Source organism: Charadrius vociferus, unplaced genomic scaffold, assembly GCF_000708025.1.
Source record: "Charadrius vociferus isolate BGI_N301 unplaced genomic scaffold, ASM70802v2 scaffold196, whole genome shotgun sequence".
Lineage (NCBI taxonomy): Eukaryota > Metazoa > Chordata > Aves > Charadriiformes > Charadriidae > Charadrius > Charadrius vociferus.
In genome coordinates this window covers 2,047,157-2,071,873 of record NW_009648953.1, presented here as the reverse complement: position 1 = coordinate 2,071,873, position 24,717 = coordinate 2,047,157, and the positions used below count along the sequence as shown (strand labels likewise).

Here is a 24,717-nt window from a genome sequence, read left to right as displayed (position 1 = left end):
CTGCTCTAAACTTCAGCCTCTATAGGTTCCTGTTTGCGTCCTGCGCAGTTGCGGTGGAGCTGTACAGGGCCGAAACAAAGCTAGCTCTGTGTGCCTGTTCACACGCAGCCTTGGAAAGAAGAACTCAAGCTGTAAATTAAGTTGTTTGTAGAACAGGTTTTGTGATTTTAGTTTAATTACTGGTGAATCAGCTGGTCTCCTCTGTTCAAATTTGTGCAAATCTGAAATGAGTAAGTTGGTTAAAAAATATTTTAAAATCGTAGCAAGTTAAAGGCACTAAAGTGGCCATAAATAAACGTTAAAGAGTAAAACTAGATGTTGAAAAACAGACTCCCCAGATATGTTGGACAAGAGCCTACAAAAGCCTTCAAAAGAATTTTTTTCAAAACACTATGAAAGTTAACAGGAAACGCTCTATAGGAGACTTCATGATAATTATAAAGATGTTGTTTGGCACTTTCTGAATAAAGTGCTCCCTTGTTTAAAGAAAATGGTACTGATAATTCACAATAATCCAAAAATAAATGATTGGGGCAGTAACAAATGTATGCTAAGGAGTGAGTTCAGAATAGCAATATTTTATGTTAAACAGTGGTTTAGCAGCAGACTACCAGAACTACTCGCTGTGCAGAGTGTCTAGGAGATGAGAATTAATTCCATAGGTTTGGCTGGATGGAGTACAACAGTGCATTTGATTGATCCTGATGTAGCCCAGTATAAACACAGGTAAGAAAAGCCATCTCCACCCTTTTCTGCTGGAGTTTTTATCCTCCTTCTGATTGTCAACAGATGTTTTAAGACTTCATCACATATTTGATGGGTGGTCATTTACCTTGTGGCTCTCCCAGTTGCATTGGCACAGTTCTATTCCCTTTCCTCCTCCCCAGATCAGTACTGGTCTATTAAACTCACCAGAAGTTTGTAATTCTGTATGTGTTTTATTTCCAATTTAACTGTTTTTCTTTCCTGGTTTTGTTGTTGTTGGTTGGTTGGTTGGTTGGTTGGTTTGTTGTTGGTTTTTTTTTTTTTAATTTTCAGTGATGAGCAGGGGGCTCCTGACTTAGGTTTCTGTTTTCCCACCTTGTGATGTGAAGGGTTCTTGTGCATTGACCTCTTGAGATGTATTTCGGCCATCACTTAGCTGCTGGGAGCAGAGAACCCATCACAGTCAAGCAAACTCTCCTTGCACTTGCAGTGCCACCCTTTTCAGTAGCCCACATGGCACCAGAGACAGGAGCAAACCACCACAAACATCTTTCCTGTGTAGCTTTTTCCTCAGTGCTTTGTTTCAGAAGCTCTGTTCCTTTTCTAGTTCTGCCATTTTGCTGGCAAAAAACTCTCCTGTGTTCCCCATGAGACTGTCAAACAAGCTGACGTCTTCCCACCAGAATCTACATGGGGACCCTTACAAGCAAGCATGATCTCCTATTATCCCAAATTCTACACTGAAAATCCACCGATGGGAGAAATCCCCCTGGGTCTGACTGATCTGCTGCAATCTGGGAGCAGGTACTTCTCCAGGTCCTGTGGCTGCAGTTACAATACCACTTTGCTCCTAAGAAACCTACCAAGGTATTGATACTCGGTATCCAGAAACTGCAGAAAAAGAGCTTTCTGCCCCCTCTATGTAATGTGCTGTCATTTGATGTAACCGATTGTGTATTAATTACAGGATAATAAAGAGTTCTTTCTGTTTTGCCTTATTTCCGCTGAGTAACAGTGTCCAGCGACAACCGGCATGTTCACTTCCACAGGCTTTGAGGCAAACTCCCATAGTCCTACCTTTTCCTTCCCATCTTTTCTTATATGGGGACTGTCCTCTTTCTTGCCCGTTTCTCAGCTTCTAAACTTTAGCCCTGTTTCTGAGTCTGCATGTCTTGAGAGTAACTGACAAAACTGACAAAAACGCAGGGGAACTGCTGATTCTGTCGTAAGGTTACATCATTTATTATCCCAGATGATGACCCACCTCCAGCTCCCCTTGAAGAAAATAGAGAGATCACTAATTCCTGTTTTGCCATGCCATTAACTGCTACCAGGATTTATGGGATGCTTTCAATAACCCATCCATGACATTCCTAGGATTTTGGTTTCTGAGATTTCTGTTTTTCCAAAAGCCAGAGGTATGCGCAGAGGCAGTGTTTCTATTCTTTCTAGAAATCTGGGAGAGACTTATCTGTCCCCAGTCCTGAGTTGAATGCTTGATGCACAGCGCTTCCTGCTTGCTGAATTTAACTGGGTGGTTTCAGAGTCAACCTCCTTTCATCCTTCAACCCCTACTCAGGGAGAAGACTCAGTGGTCTGCAGGACTGCGTTTTCACTCCAGAAATTGTTTTTTATTTGTCTGTTTGTGCATTTTTCCATCTTGAATTTTTATCTGACACTGCAATGAACGGTTTCCAACCGTGCCTTTCTTTAGTTTCCTCTCACTCCTCTTTAGTCCTAACATTGTTAAATATTTTTGCAACCAGAAGGTATTTTTGGAGTGAATATACTGCCATGACTCTCTGTTTTCAATGGCAACGCTCAGTTCTGGCTGCCATGAGCAGACACAAGATGCCATGTAAAACTGCAAGTTGATTTTTAAAAAATCTGATTATATAATGTTGTACCATTCCTTTTGGTTGAAATTCCAGGAAAGTAGCAATAGGGATTTTGTATTGCCTACCCTAAACAGTAAGCATGTTTTAAATTCAGTTTAAGACTAAAAAGCTACGCTAATACAATAATAATGTTCAAATTTTAAAGCTGTTTGGCAAGGAGAGGTACTGAAAAAATGTCAGTTTCACCCTTTGACAGCACTGGCAATCACCCTTTAAAATCTGCTATAATACTATAATTACCCCAAATATTTGGTTTAAACACTTTTAAGCTAACCAGCCATGCCAGCTGTAGGCAGGACCTCAGCTGAGAGTTGATTTTGGTCGGCAGTCAGGTCAGAGAGCACCCATGAGTTACTACCTGCATACGATTAGATTCCCCAGACATCAGATTGAGACCACAAAATGGAGGAAAGTAAGGCTAATATGTTGACTGTCATGAAGAAAGATGATTTCTGGAACAGAATCATAGAAACCACATCCTAATACTAACATACTAGGAGAGGCGTTTGCCAACACAATTTGTGTGAATTGAGTATTAGGTAACACAGAAGGACAGAGGACAAAGGGAGAAATAAGAAATGGCGCCATCTCCGTGCCTCCAAAACCGAGAGGAAGCCATGCCAATGGAAAGCTTCCACACTCCTGAGAGCTTGCTGAAGCCTGGCTCCTGGTTCCTTGGTTGCTTCTAAGACTGTTACAGCTGCTTGGGGACTTCTCAAGTCTTGCCACAGTGCCATGATCTTTACACACGATAGCTTCTGCACTGAATTTCCAATTAAATGTTATTAGAGGCTTAATCAAAACAACATCCTTTTGCAATCTGTGGTATCGGTTCTGATACCTCAGTTCTAAAGACTTTGTTTTGAACGCTCCGTTTCTGTTTCTTCAATGAGAAAACAAGTTGGGTTTAAGGAGCAAGAGCAGAACAAACAGAGAGTCTTAGAGTTTGACGTCTCCTTCAAACTGCTTACAGAGAAATAACTTATTTTCCAGATTCATCCCTGAGGTTATTCTGCTGACTCCAGAAGCTATCCAGGAAACATCCCCAGGCCTTATGAACAACATATGCACTTGCTGAGCAGAGCAAGAAATACTAACAATTAAAGCCAGTAAAAGGCTTGTAATCTGATATTAGTTGATTAAAAGTAAGAAGATCACTTTTCCTTCAAGTAAAGGTTCTTATCTCCTATTGACTTTGGATCTTCAAAGATTAAATAGCTGTCTATAAGAACAGAGTGATATTCCATCAGGAGGAATTTTTGAACATCACATTCTTGCCTTAAAATCAAGAGCTATGGTCAAAATCAGTTCTAAGCAGTAAAGACAAGATTTTACGTGTAATCCTAGTGAAAGTTCAAATCTATACATTTAGAACCTTTTAAGGGAAAAAAGCCCACAAATTATTTTACAATGAAAGACTATCCTGGGGAAGAGACTAGCAATTGTATAAAAAGAATATTTATGGTAACCCCAAAATAATAGTTTTTGACTTTCCAAGGTCACCTATATGAATTAAATCTAGCACAGATTACTAGAAAAAACAGAGCCAGCCTAGAAATGCTGGGATATGACAAAGTGTAGCCATGTAAGCCCTTGTTTCAGATCATTTGATTGGAGCATAGTCAAGGTTTTTGAACCATCTACACATTGGATGTTTAAGGGGAAAGCTGGTTGTTTTGAACAAAAAAAATCCTTTGAATTGCAGCACTGCTCAAGAATCGCATCACCCAGTCATCCATAGACAGACAGAAAATAAATCATTCTAGATTCTACCTAAAATGGACAAAGATAAAAAAGAGCCTTTATGCACAAAAGTAAAAGCGAAGGCACATATTATATCTCATTACCAGTGTTATTTCCTTTTTTCCTGGTTAGAATTTCCCTAGTCTTCTACAAGACCTTGAAAATTAACTTTAAGCTATTGAATTTTTGCGTGGTTTCTGCCTTTGCCAAGCAAAACAACACAAAACATAACCCTTATGGCAGACACATGGTCTTCTCATGCCTTCTTCTGCCTCTGTATGTGACACTGCACACTTGAGTGACACCTGCTGTGACCACCTTACCAAGTCAATGTTCATCTGTGCTGCCTCCACTCTCCTTCTTCCCATTGCTACAGCAAAATACTCTTGAATACTTCAAACCAAAAGAAAAAAAGTCCATGAAAACCACCTAATGTGTTTCAACTGTTTGATGCAGTGTAAGAGGAAGGAAAGATACCTCTTTGCAGGGACATCCGCCAGCTGCTAATATCTCTAACAAAAGTAGGGCTACAGAGAGACTGTTCCTGCAGATCTCATGATGAAAGTCCAGACGTTCATCAGAGAAACCTTCTTTGACATGTACCTTCCATTATGAGTGTGTGTTGGGAGTGGAGCCACGTTGTGGAGTAAGAAGGTTCTACCGTGTTAAAGCTGTCTATCAATAACAAAGTATTCATACTTTGTTAAAGCACTTTCTATATTTATTTAAAAAAAAATCCATGCGACATTCGATGAGAATTTTTAGAGGAATATCTATGCTTAGTGTGGCTTATTTAAGAATGAGAATGCTGAACTTACATAATTCTAGATAAAATAATAGATGTTCAGAGGCATGGATTATTGCAAGGAAATAACTGAAAACAGACTTATTATATGTAAACAAAAGTGGATTTGAAATAGATACAGAATTGTATTGAATTTTTTTACAACCTGACATGTCACTGTTTCTGGGTGCAGAATGGCTACAATTTTGAAATGTTAAAATTTTGTTCTTTTTATATTGTTGTCTCGTGAAAATAAGGTCTATGTTGTCTTCTGATGCTCCACTGCAAACTGACAGAGGTCTATTGAAGCTACTGAGTAAAACGTACCTTCCTTGTAATAGGGTAGGGATAACTTCCCAAGGGAAGTGGCTTAATAACAACAGCTGAATACAGCCTGCATCAGTGCTAACTACCGCAAGTGGCTCCTTTGATTTAGACAAATTAATTTGAAGTTGCTATGAAACTACATGTTGCAGTAGCAAAACGTATTTACTTAGATTAAGGCAGGAAGGGATGGCAAGGAAACCTAGATCTGACTTGTTTTCCACAAAGGCGTAATAAAAAAATCATTTAACTGAGTCTCCAGATGGTTATTAAAAGCAGTTAAAGCTACCTACAAAACGATTGTACTTGCTAGCAGTAATAGTAATTTCTCCCTCAACGTGGAAAATAAACCCTGATCGTGTGGTCTACTAGTGCCATCTATTGTGTGCAGGGAAAAATACAGATACTGAAGGTACAAGTTGCCTATTTTCTCTTTTAAAATGTGAGAAATACTCATTCTGTACTACAGCAGCAATTAGAAAACATAGCCAAAGCTTGTAAAATCATTGCAGTTTTTTGAAAAATACAGCAATTATTATCATGTATGTGTATTACAGCAACATACAGGACTCTAATCACTGTCAGGCTCCATCGTGCCAATGCTGTTCTTGTATACATGTATGGAGCACATGGGTGCACACACACAAATGCAGTGAAAGACAGACCCAGCTGTGATAATTTTAGTCAAAGCTATGGAAACCTTATAAACTAAAACCTTTTGCAACTTCCTTATGTTGGGTCAAATTTCTCCCAAATAAAGGGACATTAGCTCATCTTCCAAGGAAATGAACCTTACTCCTTGTTAAAATCTAAACAACGTGCCGCCTTTCACCATTTCTTGGAGGAGAACAGCTCTTCTAGCAAAATCTCATGAGGGGAGAATATTTGTAGGGGACATTGTAAAGAACTATCATCAGTTCACCAGCCCCAAACACTCTGAAGTCTTCGAGCAGACCCTCCTAAACCTGAAGGCTTGTGAAAACACGGTGTCAATATTGAGACACATATTCACAAAGCAGTCTAAAATACCGAGCTCTTGAATGTCTTCACAAACTTGATACTGCAATGTTCAAAACTTACTGTCGTATGTTACCATAATCCCTCTAGTCTGCTTGAAACTTTTACAACCACTATTGCCACTAAATTATAAAGCCCTGGCCATCAAGATGGTTTTACTTCTATCAAACATATGCTGCTGTCGGAGATAAGGCAGTATGCAAACAGGGCAGATCAGAAATAAAAATTCAGAATACCTTCTGAGAAAAAACTAAGGTGCACTATGTGGCTGAGCACACATGGGAGAGAAGAGCAGCCCGAGTAACAGTGTCCTAAGACAAAGTGCGTTTTAGGTATTTTGAGTCGACTGAGTTTCATCCTTACGTGATTTGGAACTGTGGTAGAGACCACAATGGTAGTATTTCATCAGTAGCTCAAGCTGCACAACTTAGAAAAATGAGGATTTGCACTTTTGGAAGGGGTAGAGAACTGATTTAGCATAATCACTAAAAATAACAATAACCGTCATGTGATTTACTGTAGTTTATGCAAAAGAAGTTTCTCAATCACTTATGATGTGCTGACAAATAGAAAACATCACGCAACCAGAGTGAAAATGTTTCTAGCATTTTCTAGAAAAAATAGCTATTTCTTGTTGCTAAGAAATGTGAAGATACAGAAAAAGGGGTCTGTTGCAAAGGCACAGAAGTGTACTGTGACATTATCTGTGCTCACCTCTAGAGAACACTTGACTGTAAAAAGTTAAATAGCGTTACTTAACAAGTCATCTACTGCTAAAATGATACAACTTGGTAGAAGAAAATATTTTTCAATTGCTTGCAACATGTCAACTCACATTTCAACAGAAAAAATAATTAGGATCTTGACTGAAAAGCTGCCTGCCTGGAGTCAGAGAATAATCCAAGTGTTTTCAATAGCTGTTCACGGCACAAATGAAAGGGTAACAATCCATTGTCTCCACCTGCATGCAGATACACGGCAATGTCAATTTGACATAACGAACGAAATAAAAGGCCAACTGCTGGTGACGCATCCTTTTGGTCATGAATGTAACTTCTATAAAATTGTACCATGATAAAGCTCAGAAAAATGTGAAAGATTCCATCCAGTAGTTCTTCAGTACTTGAATTAACATGTCCATTTCAGCAAACAAAATTATCTCGATTCAGCGGCTTTCTCTGAAAAAATGGGGTTTTTTCTCTTTAGGAGACCGTAAGCACTGTAAAGGTTGGCAAGCTCTGTATGATTCCTTTGAGGACAAAGTACTAAGAGGTTAAATAACTGTGAACTTGTTTCAGGAGCCTTGATATTGGGATGATGATGTAAGGTTTTATTAATCTTCCCTTGCCTTGAAACTTGTGAAATTTACTGTGGGGGTTTCCTGAGTAAATCGGAGCAATACAAATAATGCTTTTCCTGTTTAAGTGTACTTGGATTCACTGTAAAAACACACTAATATTACTTAAAGCTGAACTTCAAGTTAATGTAATTTATTTTATCCATGTAAAGGGTTTAGTAAATTGATGAGATGAAATCAGATATAATTTGAAACAACAACTTACAGCTCCTCACACTTTAATTTAAGAAAGTTAGGAATAAAAAGCAATAAAAGAATGATACACAATGCATTAAGAAATATGCTCCTTTCTTAACATGGCCTACAAAAGAACAGGATGTCACTTTTTGTGGTTGGTATACATTTTCTTGCGAGTATTTCTGATCTTGATGGAACGAGTGCCCCTTGCAGGACACCTAACCAGCAAGACATAAGTCTTGCATTTAGCCAGTACTAGATTTGTTTTTTAACATGATTGTAACAACAAACCTGTGCAAGATAACATGAATACTGGGGAAAGCAAATCTGCCAGTGAAAAACATCTTTACTATTTTTATTTGGAAGAACTTATAAAGAAAACATGGACTCTTTAAGTTGTGAAACAGATGAATTTAATACAGTTTAAAATACACATTACAGGAAGTATCAACCGATGACTAGTCTTAAGACATCACTCTCCAAAACATACATTTGTTTTATCTCATGAAAAATTAGCAACTGAAAATCACCAGTATTGCTGCATAAACTGTGATAGACCATGGCAAATTTAATTTTCAGAGACCTTGATTGATAGCCAAGTGGTTAATGCACTAAATGGAGGTAGTGAATGAGTCCAGGAAAGTCCCTTTCACCACACTTGTAACATCTGTCTTCTCAATTAGTTCCTTTCCAAGCGTTTCATTACAGAAGTAAGCTTATAGCAGCAAATATGCCATATTTGCACTATAGAAGCTCTCAAGGATTTTTTTCTTCTTTTTTATATATTTATATATATATATGTATATATATAAAAATACTCATATACATAAAACCAAACACCTGAGAACTACTGGTGCCTCTTCCTGTTTTCCATTCACTCCCACTGACTTTTGGGAGGCCCTCTTCATTCCATCATTGTAGGTTAAAACACAGGCTGGAAAACTTCTGCTTTGCATTAAACAAATTGCAGTAAGATTTCTCTTTAGTAGATTGTGCATAAATGTGAATTTACTTTCTATTCCCATTTCAGTTTTACACATCCTATGGCCAGCAGTGCATGAAGGGGAGAAAGGGGGAGACTTTTACAACGTACATTGCAGTGATGACTAGAAAACATTTTTCAAGTAATATAGTTTAAACTTCTCCTAGGTTTTGTATTTGTAACAGTGTCCACCATCAGAAACATGTAGCATAGTTTTGCCACCTACTAACTGCAAATTTCTAGTCTTGAAGCAAAGATGCCCCCTTCTGCTCACAGCTTCCTCCACAGTTCTTGCAACTTCACAGAGTAGGAATTCAGCCTTAGTGTTTTCCATTGTCTTTAGACCTTCCTAACTATTTGCAAAATGTATTTTCTCAAGTTTAAAACTAACATTACTAATCAGACTATGACAAATGAAAAACTATGGATATGTCCAAAAGGGAAGAGCTGAGGAGATCAAAAGTCTTTGAATGACTTTTAAGTGCTTCTACAGATTGCGTCTATTACAGTATTTTTTAATACATCAAACAGTATAAAAATTACAAAATGTTGCAAAAAAGGTAGCAGGAACATTGCTGTGAGTTTTTGAAATGTTTTAGTGGTTGCTGTTGTAGATGTTGCAGAGTTAACGGCATGGGTTCTTTATACACCTTTTTAAATCCCTGTCCCTCTGCAACATACTCTATAAGTAAAAAGAAACCTAGAGTATTCCTGTATATAAAATATAATTTTCTCCACTATCAGGAGTCTTCATGTATTTCTGTTGATATCCTTAAAGAAAATCTCTAAAAGAAAAATAAACCAAGATCAGCTTAAAATAAATTAATTTATACCTGTGATATAAAGTACAAGGAGATAAAACAAAAAAAATATTTAATTGAAATACATACTGTGAGAAATAATAAAAAAAAAAGGTGTCTTATTTTTCTTAGAGTTTGGCAGTTGGATTTTCTTAATTAATAGTTTGGTTTTCTGTGAGCACCAGTTAGGACAAAAGGACGATAGAATCCAAAAAACCTTTGCCATTGTCAAACACTAAAATTGGATTTCATGCTATTTTATAGCCCGTAAATTAAAATTTCCACATTTCTATTTAGTTTAATTTCATCGCTTTCTCTTACTATGTTTACAATATTTATATATAGTTAAACTTTCAGTGTTGCATGCTTTAGGATCTGTGTTCTGAAGCAGACTTCTCAACTCATTTAACTACTATGAGGACTACAGCATTGTCTGCAAATATGTATCTCCAAGGGAAGAGTTTGACTTTTGATAAAACAGATACCACCATACATGTAGACATCAGAGGGTGATGGACTGGCAATAAATACCTCCTACCAAAACTGGTAAATGTAATGATGCATACATTTCTGAATGGTACTTCTATATGTCAGTTTTAGAAAGCAATTATATGCCTTTAAGATAATGCATTGTGTAATTTTGAAAAATTACTGTTTTTTAAAAAAAGCATTTTGTTCTGCAGAATCTAGCCTTTTTTTTGTTTTTTTTCCTAAAAAGGAAAAGCCCTACAGCCATGGTCTATTCAGTACTATCAGTCAAAAGTAAATGGGTGTAGAAATATGTGCTGTTGGTCAGTAAAATATATGTTAACTCTGAATCCTTAGTTGAAAATCGATTTCTGTATATGCTTATGAAAATTATATACAGGTTATAACTAAGTATTAAGCACTTCCATGCTGAGCAAGCATGTACATGAAGAAGCAACTAAATTAATTACAAAGTTTTACATGATCTGATGTCAAACTTTGGTTTTATGCCAGAGGACTTAGAGGGTTCTCACTATTTTTCCTCCTTTCCCACCTCCACGAATTCTTGATATGGTTTTCAGGAATTTATCACAGCACAAATTGGCCCACATATGTGATCTCAGTTATTAGTTCTACAGTTACACAAGTGCTTGAATCTAGTTTTCGACTTTCTGGGACTTGTGTGAGGCAATAGTATATATGAAAAATATACGTATGGGGTATGACATCTACGGTTACTACAACTGAGTTAGTTCATCTTTGTAATTACGGTATAAAGCAGCAGTTCTCAGTCTTTTCTCCCTTAAGCTCTCTACTTCAGTCTTCCAAAGTTTCAACTACTTTATGGGGGAAACAAATATCCAGAAGTCTGAGAAGCATAAGGAGGCCATGATCCTCCTAACACCTACAGTAATATCCAGGAGGTTTTGTCCTTAAATCTCCACAAGGCACTTGCCATGACCAATGGGTTTTTTTAATTTTTTTTTACAAGTTATTTTGCCAAAGTTAAGCCTCACACATTGGTATTTTCAGCAGTTTGTATCCCTGTACCAAACAAAAACCTTAAGAAACACTGCAGCTAGAACATGCCGTGTAAACAACAAGAGTTGGCAAGGCAAAGTTTGGGAAAGTAAATTCAAAGTATTCCTTTCAAAAATCATGAAAAAGTGTTTTCTTTTTAACTAATCTAATATTCTGTCTTCCTTAAAGTCAGGCTTGATGCATCACCAGATCCAGCTTCCCAAACCAGAAGGTTTTCATATTAATACTTTTCAAGAAGTTTTTGATATTCTTTGCATTGTGAAGCAACATACATTAAAACGTGTATTTTTTTTTTTTAAAGGAAACATCTATGGTTGAAATGCATTGGATTATTATATAAAATCCCTCAAGTAGAAAGAAATGCAGTTCATTTATTCTGGGATTATGTCACCTTTAGAGGGCCTCCTTTTACAAAAAGTTTGGTAAATAAGTAAAATATATTTAGTGAATAATTTTCAAGGCCAGACACCTATTAAATTATTAAACTGATTTATAAAACTGATTTTTATGTTTTAAAACCCATGGGAAAAATATTCATTAGGTAGACAGAAATCAATTCTGTGACTGATAAAATTTGTTTCTGTATAGCTTTGGTATATCTAGCTGAGATAAAGAATTGAAATTTTCTATTGCATTTGCTGTTATACAATTCATAGCACTTCTTAGTCACTGCTAAAATACGTAAATACCAACCTGAAAATCTCTAATGAACGTTAAAAAGAAGAAGATAAAACCAAAGGCCACTGTCCATTCACAGATTGCACTCCCAAAATGGTAAGAATAATCCTGATGGAATGAGACATAAAATAAATCTTCAGATAAAGCAGGTAAACAAAATAACTGTGGAATGCTATAAAAATAGATATTTCCTTCTGTAAATTCAACAAATATTTTAAGACTTATGACTCATCATCCCAATACCCTGTTGAATAAGAGTTAATTAAGATTTAATTTTTACAGAATGGTAAGTATACTTATCAAGGTTGCTTTTATTCCATTAAGCTACATATCTTGTGCACTAACATGAAAAAGCATAGCTTGAATATAATTTGCACCAGAAAAATTTAGTTCTTATGTGAGGGATACCAAAGTGCCCATATTCAAAACTTTTACTCAGAGCCACTGAGTTCAATAGTACTACCTCTTATAGTAAATTCTCAGATTATTTTAAAATGGAGAGCTACCCTTGTACAGTAGTGCCTGACAAGACCTTTGTTTTTAAGTAGACCTTCATAGAAAACATACATAAGATGACACAAACAGAATGTAAAGTGTTTCTTAACATGCCATTGACAAATATGTCATCTGTTTCAGTAAAAAGTTTCTCATCCTTGCATCTCAAGTAAAAAAAACCTCAAGAGGCAGATATTACCAAGATTATCTAACTTGTTAAGATTTATCTCACAGCTGCCTTGCCACAATTTGGTTGAAGTACATTTGCCAAGTTTGCTTTTATTAAGCTCCTCAAGCAGGATACACTCTCTGTATTATTTAATCTGTCTTTTGAATACCTCCGTGCGGCAAAGTTTGTCCAAAAATAAAACTTACTTTTGTAGTTATCTTTCTCAGAACACTGAAATCAGTACAAACACCTGATATTGACTTTCATATGCTTCAGGTCAGACCCCCAACATTTATCATGACAGTAACAATTGTTTAATAAAGAATGGTGAAAAAGCTGAGAAAACTAATGTTGTAAAAAACCTCAAAAACTTCAGAAAGGTCCACTTTCATTTCACGTGTGAAGTTCATTTTCAAGAAATGTGACTATAAAAGGAAGTAGAACAACTCATTTCCAGAATATATATATATATTTTTTTTTACAATTTATTCTATGGGTAAGTTTCCAATGCTTGGTTAAAATGAAAGTCTAACTCTTTGACGATTTACCCATTCATGACAAGTTTTCTTACCCAAGCTGCAGACAGTTTTCTAAGAAATAACTGGAAACCAGCATGGCACAAATCGATGAGATTTCACAAATCTGTTCATGATGATGTACTGTTTAAAGTCTCTGAAGTGTTTGCAATGCTATACACTTTTAGATAAACATAACAGCGTATCCCAAATAAAATGATATAGGGTAAATTGGCTACCTAGTGAGATTTTACCTTTTCATCTGGAGTCCAATCAATTTTTGTCATGGATATTTTTGAAGCGAACACAATCACTGGGAAAAACACAGTGTAAAGGAAACTATAAAAGTTTAGTGAGTAATAGTGAAAATTTCTGCTTACAAAAAAAGACCCCATCTCCCCCTTCTGTAACACAGGAGATCCTGAACAACCAGAATATCAAATCAAAGTATTAAGAAGACAAGTAAATGAAACACACTATTGAAAGATAACCGATAGCAGCAATCAGAACAAATTTCTGTGCAAATAAATGTTTCTGCAGGTTCTTCCAAAGTACAAAGGGTAAAGGGAGACACTCCAAAACTTAGATCACGTTCATGACTGAGAACTGTGGGCGCAGTCTTGCATTGTGGGAAGGGAAACCATGATGGTTTCCATTGGTCCACAATAGGTGTCTTGATATATTTGTACGACTGTCTCTCAGGACTGGGGCTTTAAAAGCTTTTTCACAGCTGCTGAAGCCAAAAGCGGGCTGTAGCTGTCTGGCTGTTGCGATGATCTGCTGCAACCACTTTTCAACACTGGGAGATCACCTAAAGACCAGTACAATCAATGGGATGACTGATGTCAGCAGGATGTGGGAAGAGCCAGTGTGTTGACTGTGTCTCCAGAGGAAGCATCTAGTGAAGGCAAGCACCAATAAACAGGACCCAAAGCATCTGCTTAGGCTTGAAGGAAATCTTGTATATGCCAACTGTATTTTATGTGTTTGCGTGTTAGGTTCATTTTAGAAGCAGTGCTCCCCTTTTGCAGGTCGTTCTCCATACCCTCCTTCAAATGAAGGAGGCTGGAAAGTTGGTCTAGCTGACTTGCTGAGGTCCCTTCCTATCTGAATTATCATATGATCCTATGAAGAACAATGGGGCATTAGATTTAAATATACCACTGAAAGAAGAGATACAGTTTTTTAGAAAGACCCTGAAACTCACCTTTATGCTATTAATGGCATTCAACATGCTACATGCATTACTATAGCAGAAATATTAGAGAGCCCTAAACAACGACTGTAACCTCATTTTCATCCTTTATCAGCAATGGTTTAACTTAAAAGGAAAATCATGAATGCATAAAGGCAAGACCATGGAATACACCATAAAGGATACTGGGAATGAAAGCAATGCATGATATTATAGATATGGCCATCCTTATGTGACACACAAAGTAAGTGTTCCATTGTGGACAGGACTTGTAAGAGATTATGGACTGAAGTGTAATGTATACAACACCCGAGCCAAATGCCACCAAAGCGCCTATGTCATGGACACTGGGAACAGACAGCTCCTGGAAAGAGAATCAGCACAATGGTTAGTTGCTACTGTTTCTACAGTGGTAGGAATCACTGAGCCCTTAGAAGACGGTAGCCACATTATGCTGGACGTGTACAAGCAATGGGAAGTGGTCCCTTCTTCCAACAATCTACACAGGGAAGATGAAAGAAAAAGGAGAAAGAGTAGCTCAGAGAGGTAAACTAACCATGTCCAAAGCCACCACATCAAAGTCCTTTCCTGTGTTCACATAAAAGCATAGATCAGTTTTAGTGCTGTTCAACAATTGGTCTATGACTAATTAATGTTTCCACAAACAGGAACTGGCTTGTGCTTTTCTTAAGAGGTTCCTATACATCATTTTTGCCTTTATCCTACCAAAGATTTTCATCCTTTTGCATTGAAAGTCTAATCTGCATTTGTGTAGCCATACTCTAACTAACAGTAAAGTTTCATGGGACCTGTTCTAAGTAGTGACTGCTCTAACTCCAACACCCATCCTCCAGTGGCCAGCCACAAGGCTCCAGGAAATAAGCCAGCAGAAAATTAGTTACATATTAAAAAAAAAAAAAAAGTGTTGCTTAAAATAAGCTCTTGATTTGAAGGTCTTACACTGTCAGCCTTTTGAATTATTCGGCCTTCTTACTCTTCCCTACATCATCAGCCACTTTTATTCAAGTTCCACAACAGGTGAAAGTGTGTGTAAAATTCCAGTACCACTATATGTGGCCTATATTTTTATAATACCCTACCTATGGAAGATTCTCTCCTTTAAAACACAAACAAGTAGAATACCGAGTAACAAAGCAGCTGAAGATTCCAGAGAAATTATTGTATTCTAAATGTTTTGAAAAATTACTAATAAAAAGTTATTGGAATAATAACTTTGTATTAGTAATGGAATCCAGTATTAGACTGTTAACTTTAAAGCTCCTTTCTCTCACCAGAGCATAGCAGAACAGGTGCTATGATCTGACGGTTCTATTTTAGTGCTTCATGAAAACACTTCTGTATCTTCTCATTACATATTTTACATTACCTTTCCTGCCTGGAGGTCACTGTTTTCTTTATCTTGTAATGGTGATTATGTTCACCTGCTCTTTTTAAATCTTTTTTCCCCTGTGCTTCTCTTTTTACTTATTCCCTTCTATCTCTCTGTGACATACTAAGTTGTGTCAGATTTTAAGGCATGTTCATCACGTAGGTATTTAAGTGGTATCTCATCTATACTTGCATTTTCTTCTCCTCTGTCCCACTTTTTGTCTTCCATATAGGAATGACAGGATTTGGTATGGAAAGCATTAAGCAAGTGTAACTGTTGGCTTATGCATTTAGCCCCGTACACAATATATAGAACTTTTCTAACATGGCTCTCATGATTGCTCCTATCAAACTGCCACAGCTTCCCTAAAAAGCCCATCACACTGAACCCCTGCAGAACCTGGGAAATGTTCCAACATCTGGTGCGGTTAGCCCCCTTTGCTTTCCAGTCAAAGACAGGAAGATCTGTCTTTAGTCTTCTCTATTTCACACCTAACAGGCAAAACCAGACCTGCTAAGACCTGGGTTTTTGCTTTGCCTTTTTCATTAAGAGCTACGGGATTTTTCCTTCCGTATCCAATTATCTTCTTAAAGCTAACCCTCCACTGTCTTTCATTTCTGTATTTCAAGCATTGGGTTATTTAAAACAGAGAACAAACACTTTATTCGTGACCATTAGTTATTTTCTCAAACTCTTTTGCTTTTGGAAAACACACTCCTAGTGTTTTCTCTCACCCTTTTTCTCACTTTTTTTAGCGTTCAGAGAACAATATAATTAAAACTCCATGCTACCTGCCATGCAAAAAAAATTCCTTACAACTAATTATGCTGTTTAAAAAGTCTCACAAAATTCCTTACAACTAATTATGCTGTTAGTCTCAGCACAAGTGGCATTAGATTTGAGTAAATAAAAGCAAACCTTTTATATAGTATAATTTCACACTGAAGCCTTTTTAGCAAACCAGATATTTTGCTTTGGGGAAAGAGAAAATGAACTGATGCTCAATAGTGTCAAACAGTTATCCTGATTAAGCACGCTCAAAAATCTGCTAGATCAGATCCTTAGCTAGATTAGATCCTTACTGTGTTCTGAACCCTTCCTGCAAACTGCCCCTAACATGCAAAGTAAGGTCAAAGGAGAGGAAAGAGAAATGAGGTGAGGAAGGAGTTTATGAACCGACAATGCAAGACAATAGAGATTAGATAAGAACCAATGTTATAACTGTCAAGGGAGCCCTTTGGAAACTTTAGGATCAAAGTTTCTGCTTCCCTGACTCTCCCAAATTATTTTGCATTCCTGATTTGTCTTTTCCTTATTGAAGCTGAGTTTGTTTTCTGTTTCAGTCAAGCAACACTGTTCCTCATCATCTAACATTTTATGCCACATATGAATCTAATCACTAAGAGTACAGATACTTAAGAGTAGACTAGCATGCTTAGAATAGACTGAAGTTCCTACAGTGTTTGCAACTCACAAACAATACCTGAAGGAAAAACTAAAAAGAGCAAGACATAGGCCTAAGGCAGAGTTTTCTCTTCGAAGATACCATGTCAATTACATGCAAAATTGTATTGGCTGCTGAAGCCCTGACAATCTTTATTTTCAATTTCTCTGTATGTTGTCAGGTCACTATATGAGCACAACAGTATTCACCAAAATGTTCCTCAAGGTAGACCATGCTTTAAAAGACATAGTTCAGTTGTTTCCACAGATTTAAAGGCAGTATCTCAAGCTATGTGCCAATTAAACTTGACTTGATTCTAAGCTGAAGTTTTCAGTGCAATTGTCCTAATACTTTCTTGTGTCATAATCTAATCTATTACATGCTTTCTCACAGGAAAATGTGAAAAGAATAATCTGTTTCAATATTCTTCCTCTCTATTGAATTTTCTTTCAGACACTGAGAGCTGAACTTCTTCGATTTACAATGAAATGTCTTATCGTTTCTGGCAAAGGAAATGGTAATTCTACATGCCTCTATCAAAAGACTTAACATCACATCATGCCATCTCCTGCAAACTCAAAACAATGGACTAATATTGTGCTCGATGTTCTAACCTGTCAGATAAATCTAGTTTATTCTGTAGAAAATGCCGCTCATGTACATGCCATCATTCAGGTAATGATATAGGTGATTTTGCTAGTCTGGCTTATTCTTCCCTACCTGACTGTAAGTAAACTAAACTGCAATTAGCAAAGCCTTTTTACAGCAAAATTTTCAGAATAAAAATTTTACAGCAAAAGCATCTATACTGAGTTGTTTTCTAGTACAGACGTTACATGACAAGCACACACAAACCCCCTTACTACGTAACTGTACAAGCAAAAGATCTAGTTTATAGGGAGAAAGCAAATCTGACTTTTTAAAGGTACTGAAAAAAGACAGGAGTAAGAAACACACTCTTGCTCCATTTGCCAAGTATCCACACCAGGATGTTAACCACTCTGATCTATTTGACTTTTTTAACTGGTAAAACAGCTTTAGTTTAATTTATGACATGAAATTTATGGTCATACCTGAAAAGTTGCAACTATGCCCATTCCAATACAGCCCATCAATCCAATACATAACGAAAACATGTTGCATGAAGACCTAACAAAGTGTGACGACTCATTTTGCTTCTCTATTAATAAATATCTGATGTACATTGTAATTACAGCTGAAAAACAAAAAATACATATTTTGGTCAATTACCATATATTTCTTACATTTTAAGACCTTGCCCTGTAACATATTTGCATACAGAATAAAATTATAAGCATAACGCAATAAATAATACTGACTTTAACTCTATTGGGATGAAGAAGAAAGGTAGTATGTATTAATTAAAGGATGTATTAATTTCAGATAGAACTATCTTAACATTATCTTAGTCTTAACATCACACATTAATGCTATCTAGAAATAACGGCACATGACTTCAAGAAAAGCACTAATTTAAATCACATTCTCTTGTGCATTTTAGGCACAGAGCCATTGGCATTCCACATTAGGAATAGCTGTTACTGGGAGATGAACCATAAAATAGAAGTGGGAGAATTTATTCTGCTTTGATATGCAGTCTTGTACCAGAAATACATCTCCTTAAAATGGATGCCCTGAAGAATTAATACATTTTTGTAGAGTGCAAACAGGAAAAAATATCTAGCTGTGTATCCAGAAAATATTTTCAAAGCTTTTGGGCCAATTCTAGCTGCTCTTAGCACAAAGAGTCCCCAAACCACTACACACAGATTTTATTTCAGCCTATGTGACCCCAATATGCAGTTCACTCCTGACAAACAGTTCTACTGAATTAGAAGGTCATAGTTCATCAGGATATAATAAACTGTAGACTGGATTCCACAGTTCAATAACACAGAACATAGTTTCAGTCTATTTACAGTTGGAAAAATAGATCGAGTAAGTTCGTCCAGGCACTACAAGGTTACATGAGACACACCAAGGTAGTGTGACTGAATGAGGCTCTTGGAAAAGGTAAAATATGCGATTTTTACTTTGCATGAAGGCCATCATGGACTACACGCATACAGAGGTACAGAGTTCTTGTTCCTCCATCCCCTAGAAGTGAATAGAAAATGCCAAACTTGCCGATTCAAGGCCAGTAGACATTTAGTGGAGTAGGCATCTTGCAGAGGAAACCAGGTGTTGCTTCAACACTGTTCTTTGTTTTGATGCAGCATCCTAGAACCTAATGTCTCCCTACATCAAAGATACGGTTTTTGCAAAGTAATGATGCCATCTTTCTTCCACCTTTTATTTCCAGCTGCATTGACTACTTTGCACTGATGAGGCACTCTTAAGAGTCAGAAGTGTCTCTAAGTCTGCACTTACTGACCCTAAGGACCTGGCCCTCTAGACACTACTTCCATCTATCTGATACTACGTTTTGACTGTGGAACACTTTTTCTGCCGAATATTGTATAGACTGCAGTCTAGGGAGACAGCTCTTGCTAGTTTTCATTTCTTTGCTGTGTTCAAACCAAGTACCTCATACATACCTAAAAGTGCCGAAATATTAATCATAAAACCAAAGATACCACTCTCTGGAGGTTTAGTTCCAGTGTCACTAAAGCAGGAAGAGAGAGAAGAAATTAAAAGTTAATTGAGATCTGTGAAACATAAATGAGACATACCCACGAAACCCCAAGAGAAATTTAACTGGCGTGAACTGCTGCTATATGCATAAGACATTTAAATATATAAATTGGAAAGTCGCCTGCTGCACACTTAAGCTCTATTTGTAGTACTGAATCTTTCTTTTTAGAAAGAAATAATATTTTTAGAGCATACTATTTGAACTGTATTTCTTCCTTTTCTGTATGCAATATGCAGAGATGCAACAGAGCGATACTTTGCTCATGAATGACATAAATGATTACAAAAATGACATTTTAGAAATGACATTTCTTTTTTCTGCTAAACTAACACTGTGATAGAGTAAAACATATCTAATGGCATTCAGTATCCTAAGATGTGAGAGAATTTGGCTTAATTTCCTGATTTGTTTGAAAGGACTTTACCCCAGGAGAGCAATTGCGTTCCAATACCTGGGAGCGTTCTTAGGCACTGTTTATTTTACTAATGTAGATACAGCTTAAGAGTACTCTAGGCCCAAGGTGTTGTAAGTCTTCTGCTGAAACAATTCACCTTCATAGGGGATAATTAGAAGTTCACTGGGACAGACAGAGAGAGCACGAGTGTGAGAATATCTACACAATTTCTACACATACATGCATGCATACACATATATGAAAAGCGTCATACATACAAAATATATGTTATATAGAAAATTGAATCCCTTCATCATAGAATCCTTCTCCCTCTTTTCCTTACATACATGCAAACACCCACACAAACATGCACGCCAGAGAATGAGAGAATGCCCTCTCCTTGTAGGAAGGACATACGCCTGGGAGTGTGTAGGTTCAAGTCCCCTCAAGCAGGACTCTTTTACACAAGGTGAGTGCTCTGTTGAAATAAGAATACTGCGATGCCATCACCTCTTTACACTTTTTTTCTTGTCTAGTGTACAACCAGTCGAGGATATCTGTTTGATCAGGTTCTGTTGGTCAAGGCAATGGAAAACACTTAGCTCATAAATCTTTACACAGTTTGGGTATTATTGTCACCAGTACCAAGAGGCACAATTGTGTGTGTAAACAGAGGCACCCAAGGAACTCTACTGTCAGAAACGTAAACATATATGGGTTTTAGCTTATGCCAAAGTTCAGTGGAAACTGAGCAAAGATTCTGAGAATGAAACTTTCTTAGGGGTATGATGAGACAAGTAGTTACGAGCTAGAGATTCTTCTTATGTGATTCAAGAAGATGAATACTCTTGATTCCAACAGTGAGGCTGGATTAGTTTCCAGTGCTAAACTTCCAAACCTACCACCTTGTGCAGCCAAAATGACAGGTGCTCAACGTGAACGCCTGTGCTCTTAACACTCAAAAGAGAAAGCACTCGATACAAAAGCCAGATTTTGACAATTTTGTTAACTTCAAGCCAGAAGAGTATGACCACATCAAAAGATTTAATTTTTTAGAAATTATATTCTCTCACAATCCTCTTCTATGTTACAAAAGCATTTGTGTAATCAGTTGCTAAGATGATTTAGCAGGAACTGGAGGAAGCTTAGGGTGAAAGGAGAATTCTTTTCTATGAAAAGCTGATGCAAAAACTAGAGAAAAATATTGTAGTTCTTTTGACTGGATTGCTTCCAAATTCTCAGATAGCAAAAGCTTGGACGAGGCTTTTAGACAAGTTTTTACAACTTCTCAAGCATTAAGAATCCCTATTCATCTGTATTTTCTTATTGTAATGCTTTCTGAAGACTTGCTCCAGCTTGTACTCTTGTTTCTCTTGTAGTCTTGTTTCTCTTTGATAGTGGAATTGATGAAAACAGTACAGGAACTCTCATTTTTTTGTCTGACACTTCTGAAAATCACCTTAATCCATGCTTCATTTAGCCCATTTTTTAACCTTGAACCATACACCTTTTCCTCATGTTTCTGGAGCGTTTTCATAAATACGACAAAGTACTCCATTTAAGAAGTGGGCCACTTGTGACAATCTTGAAGGACTTTTGCAAATCAGAAACTGCTCTATGCTAAGTACAGGACTGGGATCACTTCAAAGCTTTTGAAGGACTTCAGGTGAGAAGAGAGTGGAATCGGCACATGCAAAGAAAGCCATTTGAAGTTTTTGGAACACTTCACATCATACGAGCAATCCAAATAACCTGAAATTGCACTGAGCTCCATCCATTTTTCAATTAAAGCTTTTCTCAAGCTAAAGCTTTATAGGTGAATTTTGCTATTGTTATAAAAAAATCCCTGAAGCTAAATGAAGACTTCGGTACATTTTTATTTTACTTCTGGTCTAGTGCTTTGGATAAAAGGCAAAAGAAGTATTCTGAGACAATTACTTCCTTTTCATAAAAAAAAGAAAAAAGAAAATGGCACATGTGAGACAAAAACATGTGCTCTCTTATTTGCAACGGTGCATGGATAAGCACAACCACCATGGAAAAGACAAGGAACCCGGTATGAAAATGACAGCATTTGTGTCACCGTCTCACATACCAGAATTCTACAAACAGTCTAACAGTATTCTGAAGTGTGGAAAGGCAAGAAGGTAAGGAGACAGAGAATAAATATTTTAGGGCCAAAAGACTCATCGTCATCAAATTTTCTTCATAGCCATCATAAACTACTGCTATCCAAACTGAAATCCCAGATTTTTCAAGTAGGAAGATTATATTCTGCCGACAGTGATTCTGATTGATCCAGAGGTACTAAATGACAGCAAATACTTTAAGGAAAGTGCCCTTTACTCTTTCACTGAGAATTCAAACCACTGAACAGCCACCCCAGCACATCCTAATTAGTTTGAATTTTGAGTAGTATGAGCAAAAGAACTAATTTGGGCACAACCTAATCAACTTTTAGGCTTCAGCTGCCAGAAAACACAAAATCATCTTCACTTTTATCTACCTAGAAATGTATTTATATGGTTTACTTGATGAGACATCAGCACAGGTTCAATGACAAACTTAGATGTGTGTCTTTCACTGTGACAGTCGTTGCATGGTAAACAAATAAAATCAACAAGTTACCTCAAGGTATACACTGAGTACTTGAGGAATGCAAATAAGAATTGTAGAAATGTTGAACTAAAATTTGAAAATATTTTTCTCCTTAGTGTAACTGGAATTTCACCATACAAACTCTATTTAATTTTTATAGTTCATTTTAAGATATTGCACAACTGAAATGTTGCAACATTCTTCCTCTTTCTTTTTTATCACTCTAAGTTTCACTAAATCACATTCTTAATCTCATGATTCAGCTTCTCAGGCTAAAGCAATGACCTACAAAACAAGAATATGAACTATTGTATGACTTACTGGCCTGAGTACTTAGAAGGAATCATAGTATTACCTTCTACAAAGATCATATGCTTAGACCTCACACCTTTAGAAATCTTACAGATTGTTCACCAACAGTCAATATATATCCTTAGTCCAAATGTTAAGAATGTAAAATAAACAAGACATCTATCTTTCAAAACACTTTACTAGCAAATGTAGTTTTTTAATCAGTGACACAGCCTCATATGTCTTGGGGTTTTTTTAGGGTATGTGGACATTTATTGTGATTCCTTAGTTAAAGGATAACAGTGATTTTTTTCAGTAAGATGTTCAGTTAGATTGATACAACTATGGCAGCTGTGATACATTTATGGGAGTTACACAGCTGTGACTTGTAGGTCTGGTCTACCTCTTTAAAAAGAATGACACTGACAATTGAGATATCTGGGCTATCAAAAACTTGACTGCACAATTACACAGAAAAAAATCATCCTGTTCTCTCATATATTCTATTCAAGGACATGGTTTCAACACAAGAAACACCATTTACCAAATTTCTTAGTACAGGACCTCAAAATCCTTCTGAGCACAAACCATGTACTGAGTGTGGACACAGTTATACTAAATGGTTTCTTTTTCTTGGTTAATAATGGGTAAATTGCACTGATTACAAGAAGTTTGTGTCAGTAAAATTGTGTATGTAATCAAGGAAAAGCATGAGTATAACCACAGTTGCTGAAGCAGTAGGGTATTTGTGCATGTGCAAGGAAAAAGCTTCCCAATGGCTGAGTCCAGATTTGGGCAGATAATCTTAAGAAGTTTGGCTAACATAAGCATGAAGCTCGACTTTCTTTGGCTCAATTTTAATGAAGCTCAACTTTCTTGTGGGTTGCGGTGTCATTTGCACCATCTCACTTGCTTATGATTACAGACCCTAATTTTCAATCAAATTTATGTGTATGTACAAATCAGGTTAGCAGCCTTCTGAAATTATGCATGTCCATAAAGTCCTTCAAGGAATTAGGTGTAGATGTATCTTTAGGCATATGTTTGAAAATCTTTTTTTGATCTTCTGTTTATCAGAGACCACTCTTGGATTTCTGGCTTAGCTTTACTCTATTAAGAACTAAACAGCAATAAAATTCACAATTCAGATTTAAATATTAACATAATCAATGTATAAAAAATGATTTATACAGAACTGCGCTTAAATGACTAAGGTCACAGAAAAGAGACGCCAGTCATCTCTCGGGCAGCCTTTTACACCCATTGCTCCTATGCTGAAATTTTAAAAATGCGCGTTCGTGAGTATGCGTATCCTACAAAACCTATTGTAGGGCTTCGAGTCCTGTCACCCTCTGGTGCCCTTTGGCCCAGTTCTGGAGTCACACAAGCAAAACTACATTTCCACCGCTTACTCCTTAAGTTTTGCTAGGATCGGGCCTGCAGCACACTTTGGCTCCAGCATAAAACTGTTTCAGGACCTTTCTACCACATCCATCAGCGTTCGGGTCCTGCGGCTCTCAGAGAGGATGGGGTGCCTGAAGCGTGACGGGTGACAGGTGCGCACAGCGGGTCCCCTCTCAGCCTTCCCTCACGGGG

General features: G+C 36.9%; 1 protein-coding gene across 1 annotated transcript in view; it reads right to left on the bottom strand.

The window, feature by feature from the left end:
• Positions 1 to 9,488: 9,488 nt before the first annotated feature.
• DRAM1 (DNA-damage regulated autophagy modulator 1) overlaps positions 9,489 to 24,717 on the bottom strand; it is a 16,536-nt gene continuing 1,307 nt past the window's right edge. Inside the window, exons 2-7 of the mRNA XM_009887438.1 lie at positions 19,741 to 19,821; positions 18,256 to 18,398; positions 14,535 to 14,712; positions 13,408 to 13,466; positions 11,990 to 12,082; positions 9,489 to 9,772 (exon numbers count right to left, since the gene is read on the bottom strand). Of these exons, the coding sequence (XP_009885740.1) occupies positions 9,728 to 9,772; positions 11,990 to 12,082; positions 13,408 to 13,466; positions 14,535 to 14,712; positions 18,256 to 18,398; positions 19,741 to 19,821 (599 nt within the window). The 3' untranslated portion in view covers positions 9,489 to 9,727. The remainder of the gene's footprint in view (positions 9,773 to 11,989; positions 12,083 to 13,407; positions 13,467 to 14,534; positions 14,713 to 18,255; positions 18,399 to 19,740; positions 19,822 to 24,717) is intronic.